Raw genomic sequence first — 15147 nt, 5'->3', positions numbered from 1 at the left:
ATTTTTTTGTCATCAGTTCTCTTCTTCAAGGGCCACGTGTCGGTAAAAGACCATCTGTCCTGAATAAACTGAAGGTCCTCATGACCGGACGCAGAGAGATGCTACTGTTTCACGATGAAATTTGATCATTCAGATCAGTAATTGAAGGCAATCATCAGAAAGGATGAAACCTTTTTGATTATTAATCAACCATTTATTGTTCCGGCCTGTCCAATTTTTGAGTTAAACTTTAATTCAAACTTTCCTGTCTCGTTTAAGACCAACAAGATTACATTGCATTGCATTATGACCATCATGTTCTCGTTCAATTCGTTCGTTGAAATAAAATTTTGATTTTTTTTACGAAAAAATCTTTATTGCTCAAAACGTGAAAATTGCCCGCGTCCGCACTTAAGAGAACCAGCAAATTAAAAACTCCTGTTAAAATATCCAACAGCAAAAATGATGTCAGTTTCTACCTCATCCTTATTGTTAGCTGCACGTACCGAAAGTTTATTGCTAACCTAGATTTGCATTTTACGACCTGAGCCAAACACCGCTAGAATAAACCCCGACTAGAAAAGTAAGGAACCTCTAAAGCAACCCTAAAGTTCATATTTTCATGAATAACAAATTTTTATGTTTTCCCCAATTTTGCTCGGGGTGGGATAACTTATTATCCGTTTGATGGCCGCCTAAATGGTTGCGAAATAAAATAATCTATAAGAACTAAACGAAAACATCCGCACGTGTTCTATGTCGATGATAGGTAATTTTCACTCCTATTGGAAGGGCAATTTTTCATTCTTTTGTCCTTCTAAAAATGAAAAGTAATAGCCTGATGCATTGGGAAGTCTATGATAAATCTCTCGAAATATGTCAAACAATCTGGGCGTGCTGTTATTTATTTGAATGTGTCTCACTGAATGGAATTAATTACAATTCCATCCAGGAACTTCCGACGGGGATCGATGTCCGAATTGAATTTGTCTTCAAACAAGATTTCCCACTTAGCTATTGAGACTTTGATACTACGTTAGAGGATATGTATTACTGTAAAAAATGATTTTTTTTTGTACCATGTCACAGGCATTAGTAATGATTCAATGCATCAAATCTAACCCCTGTTTGCTCAAAATCACGTCATTCGTCAAACCAATATTTCATCTCAATTTTCCAATTCGATAAGAGTCGAGGATTTCCGCTAACGTCAGAATATTTACTCAGGGAACTTGCTAGAAGGTGAATAAATTGTTTTCGTTCCAATCATTCCATGTCTGTCTATGGAATGTAAATTTCTAAAAGCCGTAGAAGACGTTTATTCAATAACCTTGTTCGCTCGGATGGGTATGAGGGGTCGAGGGTTTTATGTCTCATACGAAGACATTATGTCTCTATTTATATCGTTAACATAGCAGCAAGAGTAAGTGAAATAGCGAAATAAACCGTTTGGAGGAAGAAACGAAGATGACCGCATGTCTTTGGTCGCTCATTTGCAACATAATCTAACAGCCGTCAGTTTCCGGAAATAGGAATTATGGCTGTAGCGTGTCTGTTATCCATTGGAAGGATTTTTAATGTTATTTTCTTTGCGTAAAGAATTGAGCTCTTTTTACAACATCATCAAAAGCTTAATGTGTTGCATGTTTTCCTCCGCCCATACGCCATTAGGCCATCCCGTATAGCCCTGAAAATGCACGTCTTTTGTGCATTTAAACGTCCCATAATGAGAAAAATAATTTGTCTCCTTGAAGCGAAATAAACCTGACGAAAGCCTAAGGAAAACCAAGGATTTCAGCACTAAGGGATTTGAGAACTCTAAATACAGGGTGTTCATTGAGTACATGTACTTACATCAACGTATGAATCTTTAACCGATTTTAACATAAAAAGTTCCTACGGATGTAGGGACAACGTCTTGGTATAAGAACTAGAAGGTGTTGAAATTTCATTTTTAATTTGATTTTTTTCTTCATATTTTCGGATAGAAATATGATACTTTGACAAAATTGTAAATACACCGAACGTGATATATAATAAATGTATAGAAGTCAGACAAGGCCATTTCCAACAACTATTGTAATATCAAATTAATTTTGATAATTTCAATAATTGTCATTAAATCAATTTTACCCAAGTCATGTTAATTGCAAACCCGTTTATATCCAAAACAGTTATTTCGGCACACAGACATTTTCCAAAAGCACCTTTTTTCAATAGAAGTAAATGTACAATAAGCCTATTAGTACAAAAGTGGCATACAGTGCAGCGCAAAAAAGTTAGCGCCAATTGAAATCTGATGGAACACTGCATGCGGTATCCCCTATCAGTAATCAAAAACCTAAGACGCTATTTGGATTCTACCTCATAAAAAACTCCTGTCATCAAATTTTGTCCAATTGTTACATCTCCGTCCGAAAATATAAAAAAAGAACTAAATTAAAAATGAGATTTCAACATCCACTAGTCCTTAAATGAAGACTTTGCGGACCTACATTTATTCCTTTAAAATATAAAGTTCCTACTTTATATGATAAAATTTGCAAAAGATTCATCTCTTGAAATAAGTTCATGTATTTAATTAACAACCTGTATAATACATCAGACCGACAAAGGGCAGGAGTTTCAGAACTTTAATCCTAAAACTCTTATTCCAAAAATAGAACCACAAATTCTTCATTTAGAGATCGTCTTTTATCCATCGTCTTCCTGATGTTTTCAAGATCGCAAAAGCCTCAAAGATGCCTTTAACGTAATGTCCTGAGGGCATTCTAAGGACGATAAAATTAAATACGTCGACGTACGTAAGCTGCTTCAACTGAGTTAAGGACGTTGAGTTTTGTTCGTTAAACGTATTAAATGAATTTTTGAGAGTTCATCAGACAGTAAGTATTAGACTTGTCTGGTTCGAATGTAAAATTTAGAAAATTGTGTGCCGTATATTATCTAATAGCCACGTAGCTGGCAATTTTCCCAGATTTTGAAGCAGATTTTAATAACGCATGCCTGTTTGAGCTAAAAAATTATTTATGAATGTAATTTGTGCATTCACTTGCAGCCTACAACTCCAGGCACATAATTTATTGCTATGCGCAATTTTGCCGATTTTTCTATTAACTTTCACGTGTATAACATTGTGTCACGCTTTTTTCATTATTTTGTTTTGTAGAATTTAACTGGAAATACATTAGTTACTGGTGATAAAAACGTCAAATTGTAAAATGTTCAAACTTAGCTTCTCTTCTTCATTGCTGAATAAAATATCAACGTTCATGTAAACGTATACTTTGTAGTCTTCTGTCATTTTTCAACAACTCTGTCGTAAACCTGATCAGTATTTTCATGAAATATTTATGTGATTACTACAGTCGAGCCAGAAATCTCAGTAAATGGACTCGCTCATATTGAACATCAACAAATTTCATGTCATAAAAACAATCCTCCCGCATAAATCACCATTTCCGGGAATGACCTCAATGCCCTCTGTGCAAAGAAACTGTAATAAGCGAGTCCAAATAGCCACACGATTTTCGCTCAACAATAACCCGTATGCCTGAGGCAATCATAACTTGATTGCATATAAAAGTGGGAACGCATCAAACCGTCTGGAGAGTCTTAAGATCTCGTAAATATCCACATTCATCGTCCTCCCCATAAAAAGATACAGGATTTTCTCCTCAAAGGGCACTGTTCATTTTTTCTCTCGTGTAGCAGTTTCAGGGTTTGGCTTATGGAATTGATCGTCTCTGAAGCGATGATTTTAAGTCTGCAAACTGAATGAAATCTCGCAGAGTTCGTTAAATGCACCGAGGCGGAAAATCTATGTATTGTCATCTATTGTATGTCGTACTCTTGACCTTTAAAAAATACTTGAACTGGACATGCAGGCGTATTTACGTTGTCTGTGAACTGATGTGCTTTCATCATCCAATACACAAACAAATTTTGAGTCGATAAAACCGTTGACCTGTTTAAAACATCCACCGAGATTTTAACCTTTATCCAGTCCCCCCCATTTCATTGATTTTTATGGCGGCCTTATGAGGGGGTTCATCATAAAACTGTTGTGGTAAAGTGCACAGCCTTGTTCCTGATAATCTGTGTGTTCTACCCGAATGACTTGCTAACAGGAAAAAAAAACGGTATTTAACTCCAAGCCACATAATCTGATAATGATCATAAAGTAACTTTCAACTTCCTTAATAGAAAACTTTAACTTTAGATTTGTCTTATAGGGGTATAATTTATAATCAGACGTTGCGATTTCCCAGAACACTTGTTACTTTCGGGGAAAGTTCCAGAACTAAAAGTTAGAGGAAAGATTAGAATCATGATCAATTTTGTATGTGGGTAGATATGTCAGATTTAAAACTCGTGTACAGCTAGGCGGTGACGGCTTACTGCAAAGTTTTACTCAGCAACATCAATTTATGTGGTCGTAAACTAGTTTAGGATTTCTTTACATTGCTCTACGACAAGTTGTAGAAACTTTTTTGGACCGCTCTGTTGTAACAGAAAATGTAAAGTGTCCCTGGCAAAAGAGTTATTACCCGCATATTGACGAAAAGATTTCAGGAAACTTTCAAAAATAATACAAAATGTTTATTAAACATGTGGCAAAAATTCAGGGGGTTATGTTTTGGATTGTTCTAAGAATATTTTGTCCTTTGATGATTTTTCACAAGATTCTTTGTTCTGAAGTCACAGGGCAAGACAAATTTTTAACAAAAGCAACATTTTAGTACTAAATATTACATGTGAAGCTTCTTGATCTGCCAAAACTGTTGAAAATGACTCCCTTCAGCAAGGATGCAAGAATATAATCTTTTTCTCATTGATTGCCGGTCCCCATCAAAAACACAAGAATAATTTCTTGCTTATTTACACCTAGTAATGATCCAAGTTTTTAAATCTTTCACATTTTTTACTTGAGTATCATAAACTAATGACTTTGATGCCCCCATAGAAAATAATCCAGGGGGTTTAAGTCTGGAGATCGAGCAGACCGTAAGTCAGGCCTCATCACCTCGATCAATCTAGCGACCTCCGTATGTCATTGTTAAAAATTTATGTGCACCACACTGAAATATGCTGGTGCAGCGTCATGCATAAACGATATAGCATTTCTTGTTACCAACACATCTTCCAGAAACTGAGGTAGCGTAAGTTCTAAAAATTCCCTGTACACCTCGCCGGCCACTCTTCCTGATAGAAATAATGGTCTCATTAGCCAGTAACTAACAATTGCAACTTAAACCGTCAACAAAAGTTAATTGTTGACACAATCTTCAAGTTCTTCATGTGGATTTTCTTCAACCCACACATGGTTATTGCAAAAATTCCTTATTGCATTTCTTACGACATTCGTTTATTCGGGAGGAAGAATTAATGTCAGTAGCATTACCAATATATGCAAAAGCCATTGACAGAATGTGATAATTGGAGGAAAAGCAATAGAAAGAAGTTATACGGACGGACAGGAAGAAGAGGAGATAAATAGAAGAAGAAAAAGGAAAAGTTACGCTCTGGTTGTGGAAAGAAAAAGTGGAGAACTATTAGAGACGACGGTGAATAGAATAAAAATGTCAATAAAAAATAAAACGGGAAATAAAGAAATTAATGGCTTAAGAACAACAAAAGAAGGAAAAATTCTGGTTACTATGGGAAATGAGGAAGAATATGTAAATGAAATAAAGGACGCGATTCAAAAGGAACTGGTGACGAAGGTAACAGTTATGGGACCTAATAGAAAGAGAGTCGCTATACACATAAGAGGGATGGAGATAACAACCTGGAGAGATGAAGTAAAACAGGCGATAATGGAAAGAGTGAAGGGACTGAGTGAGGGAGATTTTTCGCTGGGGGATATGAGAGGGAATAGATGGGATACGCAGGCGATCACGGTGGTAATGAAGGAAAAGGATGCAGAGGAACTGATGAGAGACCCACACATTAGGATTGGATATGTGAGGTGTAGGATGGAAAGGAGACTGGAGATAAAAAGATGCTATAGGTGTTGGGGATTTGAACATGTTGCCAAGGACTGTACGGGAAAGGATCGATCAAGGTGCTGCTTTGTGTGTGGACAGGAGGGTCATAAAGGACAGGAGTGTGGAGGGGAGGACACGTGTAGTATTTGTGATGTAAAGGGGCATAGGACAGGGACTGGAAGATGCGAGGCATTCAGGAGAGCTTTAGGAAGGGCAAGAGAGGAGGAAAGGAGGAAAAGATTGGCTGGCCCGCCTTTAGACGGCGGGGGGTAGCCAATAGAAATACCCCCCCCCCCCTGAAGTAATACTTAACGGTGGTTCCGAGGGGGACTCAGGGTGAAAAGAGGAGGGTTTTAGTGGGTAGGCGTCCCACTTAGGGACGAATCCCACATAACCCGGTCGCACGAACATCAGACCGGGTACCTATGAAGGTTTCCCTCTATAAAAAAAAAAAAAAAAAAAAAAATAGAAAGAAGTACCTGAACACGTTTTAGGTGGTAATGGAACGAAAATAGTCCTTAAGAATATTTCAAACCTGATATTCCTGGTAGAACTTTTGCTGTATGTGTAATGGCCACCCTGTACAATTAAAATACCAGCATAATTTATTGGAAACTTTCCAATTCAGCATATGTTGCAGTCTTGTCGTCGATAACTCAATATTTTGTGGATAAACTTAATCGGCTCAAAGATTTCTACGGATATTTGCTAGTTTTTGCTGAGATGTGGTGCCACTTTGATATTAAATTTTAAAGAACATTTTAATAAAGTTCAGTTGGTTATTTTACCATTTTGAAGGCACAAGGAACCTTTTCAAAAACGGAAGTTTTCAGCTTCCAGCCGGATGCTTCGACCCAAAAATGCGAGTTTTAATTTTAGCGGACACCGAACGGGCCGTGATTATTTAAACCTCCATATTAAGCACACTCTTTTTTTACCTGTCTAAAGCGATTGCCACTAAATGAAGAATTGACGCAGTACAGCACAGCACATCACTAGAAGTCCACATATCACATAATTCAGGTCCCAGCGACCATTCCTGACTGACTTCCTGGACTGCGCCCAAAGGCATCACTAAGCAGGCTACAAGAAGATCGGCTACGGCTAAGGAGAGGATCAGATAATTTGCTACACTTTGGAGATTTCTTTCTAAAAGTATTGCTGCTATGACGAAGACGTTTCCTGAAAAAAAAAGAGACGACTTAATTGCCTGCATGAGGGAAATTTATGGATAATTTTTAATTAAGGGTTTCAATAAAACAATGAGCTATTATTAGAACAAAGCACTTGCGGTAAAGCCGGGAGGGTCTAATTGCCTTGAAAGATGAATTTGAATGTTGTAACAAATCAAATACAAACTAGAGAAATACAATAGAGTTCTGGGAACTTGGAGAAATGGAGCGATGCGGGTTTTTGTTTATTTTTGTCAGCTCAATCTTACTTTCAGCTCCATCCACGTTTTCTTTCGGTTTTGATGAATCGACGTAGAGCAGCGAAATCCCGTAACATTCACTTCTCTCTCATTATTCAATAATTTCTATTGCTGATTCCTTCCATATACTAACTGACGCAGAAAAGGAAATGAAACAAATTAGTTCAATGAAATTTAATACCCACAGAATTGCGTGTTATATTTTCATATTATCCACATTACATGACATGAGCTATTTTGCTGCCAAAATTAGCTTAATAATATTTTGCAACTGCTGGTCCGAGGGGGTATTAACAAGCATATGTATTCGAAAGGGATTACAATATAATATATTCCAAACAAATTACAATTTTATTGAATGCTAAATTCGTGCATAGTGAGTGGATTTTATGGGTATTTTCTCTTCATGTATATGGATATTTCCTTTTTATGTATATGGATATCCTCAATTCGGAGAACTATTTCCCGTCAAGAAAGAATAAAACAATGTATAAATCTTTTCACGAGGAACATGGAAGAGACGTGTACGTATGAGGAAAAGTTGACTTTTATCTCAAATAAATTTAGAGCGGAGCTCAGAATCGCTACGATAAATTGCAAATAAGGAAATGTAAGTAGGTATTGAGGATATGGAAGGAGGAACGGAAGATAGGGAAGGAGGAATAGGGATAGCATTGAGAAACTGCCCCATGCAAACAGAAGATAATCGGGATCAATTCTTTCTCATTGGACTCTACAGAGCATTTACGAAGTTTCTAGTTAAATGAAAGCTTCAGAACTGTTTTGAAAATTTTAATCATTTAAACGCTACAGGGGAAACAAATACGAACACATTAAGGACCTAATAACAAATGCACATGAACATATTAGGCAAATAGAATCTTTTTACGCACAACTTGTCTAGAGCGTATCGTTGTTCAGGTTTTTGAAAAAAAAGTAACTTTCTGAAAAAACATAGTGTCGGCGTCGCGGCGCCGAGCGTCGCATTCCACATTTGAATGTTTTTAGCATGTATTTTAGCTTATGTCCTCTTATTTAATGTGGTGAAAAAATTACTTTTCTAAGCGCATTTGTGTTTGCATAAAATGAGTGAGGTGTCGCGTTTGAATAACTCTGTACTGTTCCTGTTAAAATTTAATTCTTTCAAGAATTTTCCCCTCCTTGTATTCACGTATTTATTCTATTCTCATTTCGATATGAATTTTCCGTTATTACTTCCATTATTTAAATGTTCTCTCTCTCTCGCCTTTCACTGACTTTCACTCTCATCAAACCTGTCAGGTTTCAGATGTCTCTGTGCCTCGTCTGTGTATTTCATCCTTAATGCTTCAGTTGCCCCAGTTGCGGTAATTCCTTTCAAAACAATTTCTGATTCCGGAAACCTGATTAATCTTATTCCACACCCTTTAAAATAAAATCCTATTTAATCGATTTTCCCGTTTGGAATAACTTAGAAGGTTTAACTCAGGTTCTCCCAAGTATGTGGTTTCTCGTGAACTCACTTACTCATTTCCCAGACATTAGGTTTTAATAGCTGCCAATTAAGGTGATAAACGCAGGGCTCCGGAAGAGAGGATTCACAATTAAATACTACATGTCTCTGGCATAAATTTTAGCATAGAAAGCGTCATTCCTATTTCAAGGGTGCATTAAAACCACAACTGAATCGAGCTCATGTGTTGCAATTACTCATCCAACAATAAAGTTAATGCCACATAATCGCTAAGTTCTCTCACAAATGAGCTTCGCTAATCCATTTAATTGAGAACGGATCTAGAAGTGGATTGAAAGTGCGAAATTCCAGTAATGAGTTTGACCTTTGCTATATAACCTATTGTTTAGGTTCAGTGGCTCTTGGAAACTCTTAAGAGGCCTGCCCTTAATTAATTCTGTTTCGAGGCATGCTAATCAGGCGTAAAGACTCTTATTTTCCCATTGAAGAATGGAGTTTCACTTATTGTCCTAAATTAGGAACATTGTTTATTATTTAGATTAATGACGCACAACTTTTCCAAAAGATTCCCATTTCATCCTTAAATCCATGCCGCAAATATTCGATATTCGCATCACCATTATTAATATTAGACGTGGGAATCCGACTTCATGATCGCATCATCTGATAATAAATCAGAGGTAATCTGTAAACGGCAATCCTATTGAAAGCCAAATTCCATTGAAATGCTGTGGAAATCCGCATTGTGCTGGGAAACTGATTAATAAAATAGCTCCAGAGAGGTTCTATTAGGGATGTTATTACTATTTATAATGGACAACACAATAACTTCAGCATAAACTAATATTTCGTTTTGAGCGATTAATCGAGGTAAACTATATGCTTTTTAAGATTTCTTAGGTATTCGTGATAACTTTTCTTTGATGTTAGTTCGAGGTGATCGGCGTGAAAATTTTCTTTGCGCTGCTGCCTAGCACAAAGACGTCAAGTTATGTAGAAAGTTTGTAGCTAGAGGTAACTTAAGTTGCAAATAAAATGATGGAGCAACGGGAATATTGTGCGGAATGACTAGAAAACCCTCTGTTATTCCTCCTTGAAAGGCAAATTTTGCGGCTGTCCAAGTTACAGGCAGAATTAAGCGTATTATAGGATAATATCAAATTTTACAGTTTTTATGCTGGAAATTTAGGGTAGTGTTTCGACCCTTTGAGGACCGTTTGTGGACTTTTTTGCATCGAATATAAGTGAATTTTAAATATGAGCTTGAGCGCTTTCGGGCAAGTGTTGTCAGAAATTCTTCATATACAGTATCGGACAAAATTAGAGCGACTCGCTAAAATATGTTTTTATTTTTTCTATGTTGACCCCATAAAGGAAATAAAATAGAAAATTTATTAACAACATCTAGCATTTCTGTTTGTGCATTTATTTTCAGTTTATCTAGAATTGCTGTCCCTTACCAACATTTTTTAAATACCAGACTAGATTTTTTGCGAAAAAATTAAAGCGACTTCTTAATTTTCTGTTTGGTTGATGTGAATAGTAGATCGCATGTACCGTTGTTTGATACAGTCTAATAGTGCAAGATGCCTCGTGGAAAATATTATTCAGTTGATTTGAAAGAAAAAGTTATAGAGGCCTATAAAGCTGGAGTACCACAGAAAACAATAACAGAGCAATTTAGGATAACAAAACAAGTCGTTTCGAAAATTATCAAAAATTTCCGGCTTCCTGGAAAGGTTATAAATTTAAAACGAGGAGGAAAAAAAAGAAAAGCAAGCAAGTAAGAAGATCGGAGAATAAAAAGAATTAGTCAGAGATAGCCAAATTTGTCTGCAAATCAAATTTCATTAGAATTAGGTAACCCTAGTATATCTTCAAGAACCATCCAGCGACGTTTGGTAGAAATGGGACTTCCTGGAAGAAGACCAGCGAAGAAACCACCGCTGACCAAAAAAAAATCGAGACAGTCGACTGTTGTTTGCAAACCGCTACTTACACTGGACTGCCAAAGATTGGAACAAAGTTATTCAGCGACGAATCCAAATTCGACGTCTTTGGTAGTGACGGTGCTCAGTTCATACATCGCCCTATTATGAAAAGGCCCGATCCTAAGTACGTCTCTGGCACTGTAAAGCATGGTGGTGGCAACCTCATGGTTTGGGGTTGCTTTTCTGCTTATGGCATGGGCACTATTCATAAAATTGAACATAAAATGAATAGGTTTTCATATCGAGCCATATTAGAAGATGTTATGCTTCCACATGTGGAATGGGAAATGCCTTTAAAATTTGTGTTTCAACACGACAACGACCCGAAACACACTGTTAAAATAGTAAAGCAATGGTTTGTTGAAAAAAATATTAGACAATTACAATGGCCACCTCAGTCACCGGATTTAAATCCGATAGAAAACCTTTGAGAGATAGTTGGTCCAAAAATATCTCCAATAAGGATCAACTGTGGCAAGAAATACAAAATGCTTGGAAATCTGTAGACAATGAGACAATATCTAATCTAACAAAATCAATGCCAAACAGACGTCATCAAGTTATTGCCAATAAAGGATATTGGACAAAATACTAAATTTTAATTATCAATTTATTTAGAAATCGCACAAGTCGCTCTAATTTTGTCGCGTCGATCACGGAATATTTTTTATATTATTTTTATCTTAGAAAAATATGGTTTTTTTTTCAACTACATTTTTGCATAAATATTGTATTTTTCTTGAAATAATTGTTCAATTTAGTGTAGGAATTTATATTACACACATATCATAAAAAATAATAAAAATAAAAAGTCGTTCTAATTTTGTCCGATACTGTACGCGGGGTTGTGACAAAATTACTCAATTTTGAGTAAAAAAATATTAGTATCCCAAAAACACTCAGGAATCGAATCTTTCCCGATACAAAAATTTTAATATTTTCAAAATTAATACAAAAAATTAATAATTTTAAAAATTTCGATTCGTTGCTTCAGTCCTTGTATTAACATACACCATTGCTACCTACTATTGTGATCAAAAAACAAGGTGAATTTATTTCCAAAGTCGAAATTTTTATTTATTTTTTCAAATTAATTTCATCGTCTTCAAAATACTCCGCGCCCGACATAATGCACTCATGCTATTGTTTTCTCAAATCCTCGAAACAGTCAGAGGCGTTTTTTTTCCGGGATGGCCGTCAATACGTTCTTCGATTCGCCTTTTATCTCCTCAATCAAGTCGAAACGGTATCCCCAGAGCGGCCTTTTGAGCTTATTGAACGGTCAGAAGTCCAACGGTGCTAAATCCGTCGGTGGTTGTGGAACGATATGGGTTGAGTTTTTGGCAAAACGTTCTGGAAGAACCAACGCAGTGTGAGATGGTGCAAGAACTAAGAATTGTCTGCTCATAATTCTGGCCCCTTGATGCAAATAGCTTGGGATTCATAACGCTCAAATAATATTCCTTGTGAGTAGTTCGGACTGGTGAAAGAAATTCATAATGCACAAAACCACGATAACCGAAGAAAACTGTCAACGTGACGTTAAATTTTGAGCAGCTTTAGAGGGTTTTTTTCAAAATCAACAGGACATTTTCCTTTAACAAAGTCAGGCTTAGTAAAAATCGAAAAACACACTTATGTGTGTTTACAAAAACACATGTAGTTCTGCAACAATTAAACGTATTGACGTGCAATATTGCATAGATGCCTCAGGCAGTGCTACCAACTTACAAAAAAATTTTCATGATTTTATAGTATCCGCGAAGTTTAAATGAAAAATTTCCTTTATTTTCGTACCGCAGTATCATTCTCAAGCAGATAGCGATGTCCATGAAAATGAAATGGTGTAAATAGAACAACAACTTAGGATGTCCGGAGAGACCACTTTAGGCAGTTTCCAATTAACCGAGATTAGCCCAACGTAATAGCAATAATACGACATGCCATTAAATGGATTTTACTATAAATCAAGGGAGATTAGATAGCAGCCTCTGATAAATCCATGTTGTGTGGTTAACCGAATTCCAATAATTTAGCCCCAATTCCAACAGTTTCCAATCACGAAAGTCACGTTGATTCCAGTTTCATTATGTACTTAGTCCAGATTCATTTCAGAAGGGTCAAATTGTGGCACAATTCTTTCTTATGCTTTGCCCTTAAATGCTTCCATAACGGTACAGTTTCTGATACGAAATCCATACGTGTTAGTGAACACAATAAGTTATTGTCTCTCCATTACATGTAAACATATTTGTCATCTGAAATTACAGAGATAATAATATCCGCTTGTAAGTTTCCCGGATAGCACGAATAAATCCTCTAATGTGTCGCATTACCATATATCAATGAGTTGTGGATAATTAGTCTAATGTGAAAGGTAATTAAGCTTCTATTTAGCATTCAGTACCTTTCGATTTGAGGGGTTTCGAGGATGGTTTCAAACAAAGTTTTTCAGTTTGTTGGGGCATGCCCTTCACTAGTTAATTTATTCCTATCATATATATACTAGGTCACAACTATTATGGTACGATTAAAGCTAAATCTGGCTTAGCGGAAACTTCATCCACAGATAGCCCGGAATAATCCCGATCAATCTGTAACAGCGTTGAAATTAAATTCGCAGTTCGATGTGAAAGCCCATTCAAGTCGGAGCTTTTAGCTAACAATAACATGTTAGTTTCCAAACTCCTGGTCCCAGTAGATTAAAACCAAAAGGTTTAGGTGAACAAAACGCATATTTTAACCCAAAATTAGAATTTTACATTTCACTATTTATGTATATATATATATATATATATATATATATATATATATATGCAGGATATTAACAGCTGATTTACAACAATTTTGTGGACGGGCAACCTTGTTTGCTGGGATTTACGCTTATGGATTTTATTCGTGGAAAAGAGTCATTAACGTGAATGAGCAAATAACCATCAGTTAAATAAATAAAAGATGGCTATAGATAGATAAGCGAAGCGCTATTGAAGGAAAATGAAAAATCAGCGTGATTTTAAATTTTTATTGTAAAAAGACGTGAGTTACTGCAGAAAACGCAGCTACTCATGTATTATAGTTCGATGTAGGATAACGATTTATGTACCTAGATGTTTTCCTGGAACAGAAAGGAGAAAGGTATTTGGGAAGATTACTTTGAAACTTCGGTGCAAGCCATAATTAATGCTTCCCATAGAGGCAACCTCCGTTATTAAACATCAGACATCAAGTTCCATTAAATGTATTACACCTTAATCAAAGAGCAAAAAGAGACCTATATTTAGTTGGCTTTCGAACCATTTTCATAATAATAACAACCAAAAATTACCACATTTTCACGATCCTCTGCGAAGCCACCCCTCGGATTTAAACAACAGAAGGTATTCGAAACTATAAAAAAAAAAAAAAATACAAAGTCCATCGATTTCATTCGCCTTCCAAACTCGCTAAAAGTTATGATTTTCGCAACTTTCCCGAAAATTATCAGAATGAAAAAATATAGCTTGAAAGCGAAAAATTTTCGGCAAACTCAGTCTGGGACCATTCAACTGAGGAATCGATACCGCTACTGCGACTTAGAAGAACGGGATGGAACGCAAATAGTCGTAGGACAAATCTGAAAAGATTAAGGCCTATTACGTCTTTACGCTTCATTCGAGCGCCGGGTTTAATTAACTCGAGCACCCCAAACGCCGCTTGCGACCGTATTAGATCTCATCACTTCGGTTCATCTTGAGTCAATTAAACGCAGGCAGAAATCGGCAATGTCAACAGCATCTTCGAGGGCAAGCAGCGGCTCTTAGTGAAGATGAATGCGAATAGTTACTGGAAAAATCCGGGAATCTAGGGAAAAGGATATGAAGCTGGTAGGATGTTTCCCTGCAAGTCTAACGTGCGAGAAGTACCCGGCTTGCCGTATAGATGGCGAATTTTTCGTTAAAAATTTGCGTATGTCGCAAAGGCCTAACATTGAAAAGCTTCTAAATAAAGCTTGAGGGTATTGTGCTGATCTGTCTTTGCTTTGGAGCCGTTTTTATTGAACGTTTTTAGAGATTTTGTATACATGGAAAATATTAGTCATCGATGCGTCATTCAATACTTTTATTTGAAAGGGATTAGTCCATTCAACCCAAACCATGTAAGAGGAGCTAAATTCTACTCTGAGGGAATCCGGTCATTCGTTAACAACTGTGGAATATTGGGTTGCAGAATTTAAACGCGGTCGTACCAGCTGCCTAGGCGAGCTCCATAGTGATCAGGCGCTAATGACACTTCAGATCTGATCACTTCAGATATTTTGGTGAA

General features: G+C 36.5%; 1 protein-coding gene across 5 annotated transcripts in view; it reads right to left on the bottom strand.

Moving 5' to 3' along the window:
• The window catches only part of LOC136341163 (5-hydroxytryptamine receptor-like), a 142423-nt gene that overhangs the window by 19171 nt on the left and 108105 nt on the right, over positions 1–15147 (bottom strand). For all 5 annotated transcript variants that reach the window (XM_066286116.1, XM_066285869.1, XM_066286209.1 and 2 more), the window contains one exon: positions 6908–7151. In XM_066286116.1, the coding sequence (XP_066142213.1) occupies positions 6908–7151 (244 nt within the window). The remainder of the gene's footprint in view (positions 1–6907; positions 7152–15147) is intronic.

This window comes from Euwallacea fornicatus, chromosome 1 (genome assembly GCF_040115645.1).
Source record: "Euwallacea fornicatus isolate EFF26 chromosome 1, ASM4011564v1, whole genome shotgun sequence".
Lineage (NCBI taxonomy): Eukaryota > Metazoa > Arthropoda > Insecta > Coleoptera > Curculionidae > Euwallacea > Euwallacea fornicatus.
The sequence above is the reverse complement of the archived record's forward strand: the minus strand, read 5'-3'. Positions and strand labels throughout refer to the sequence as shown.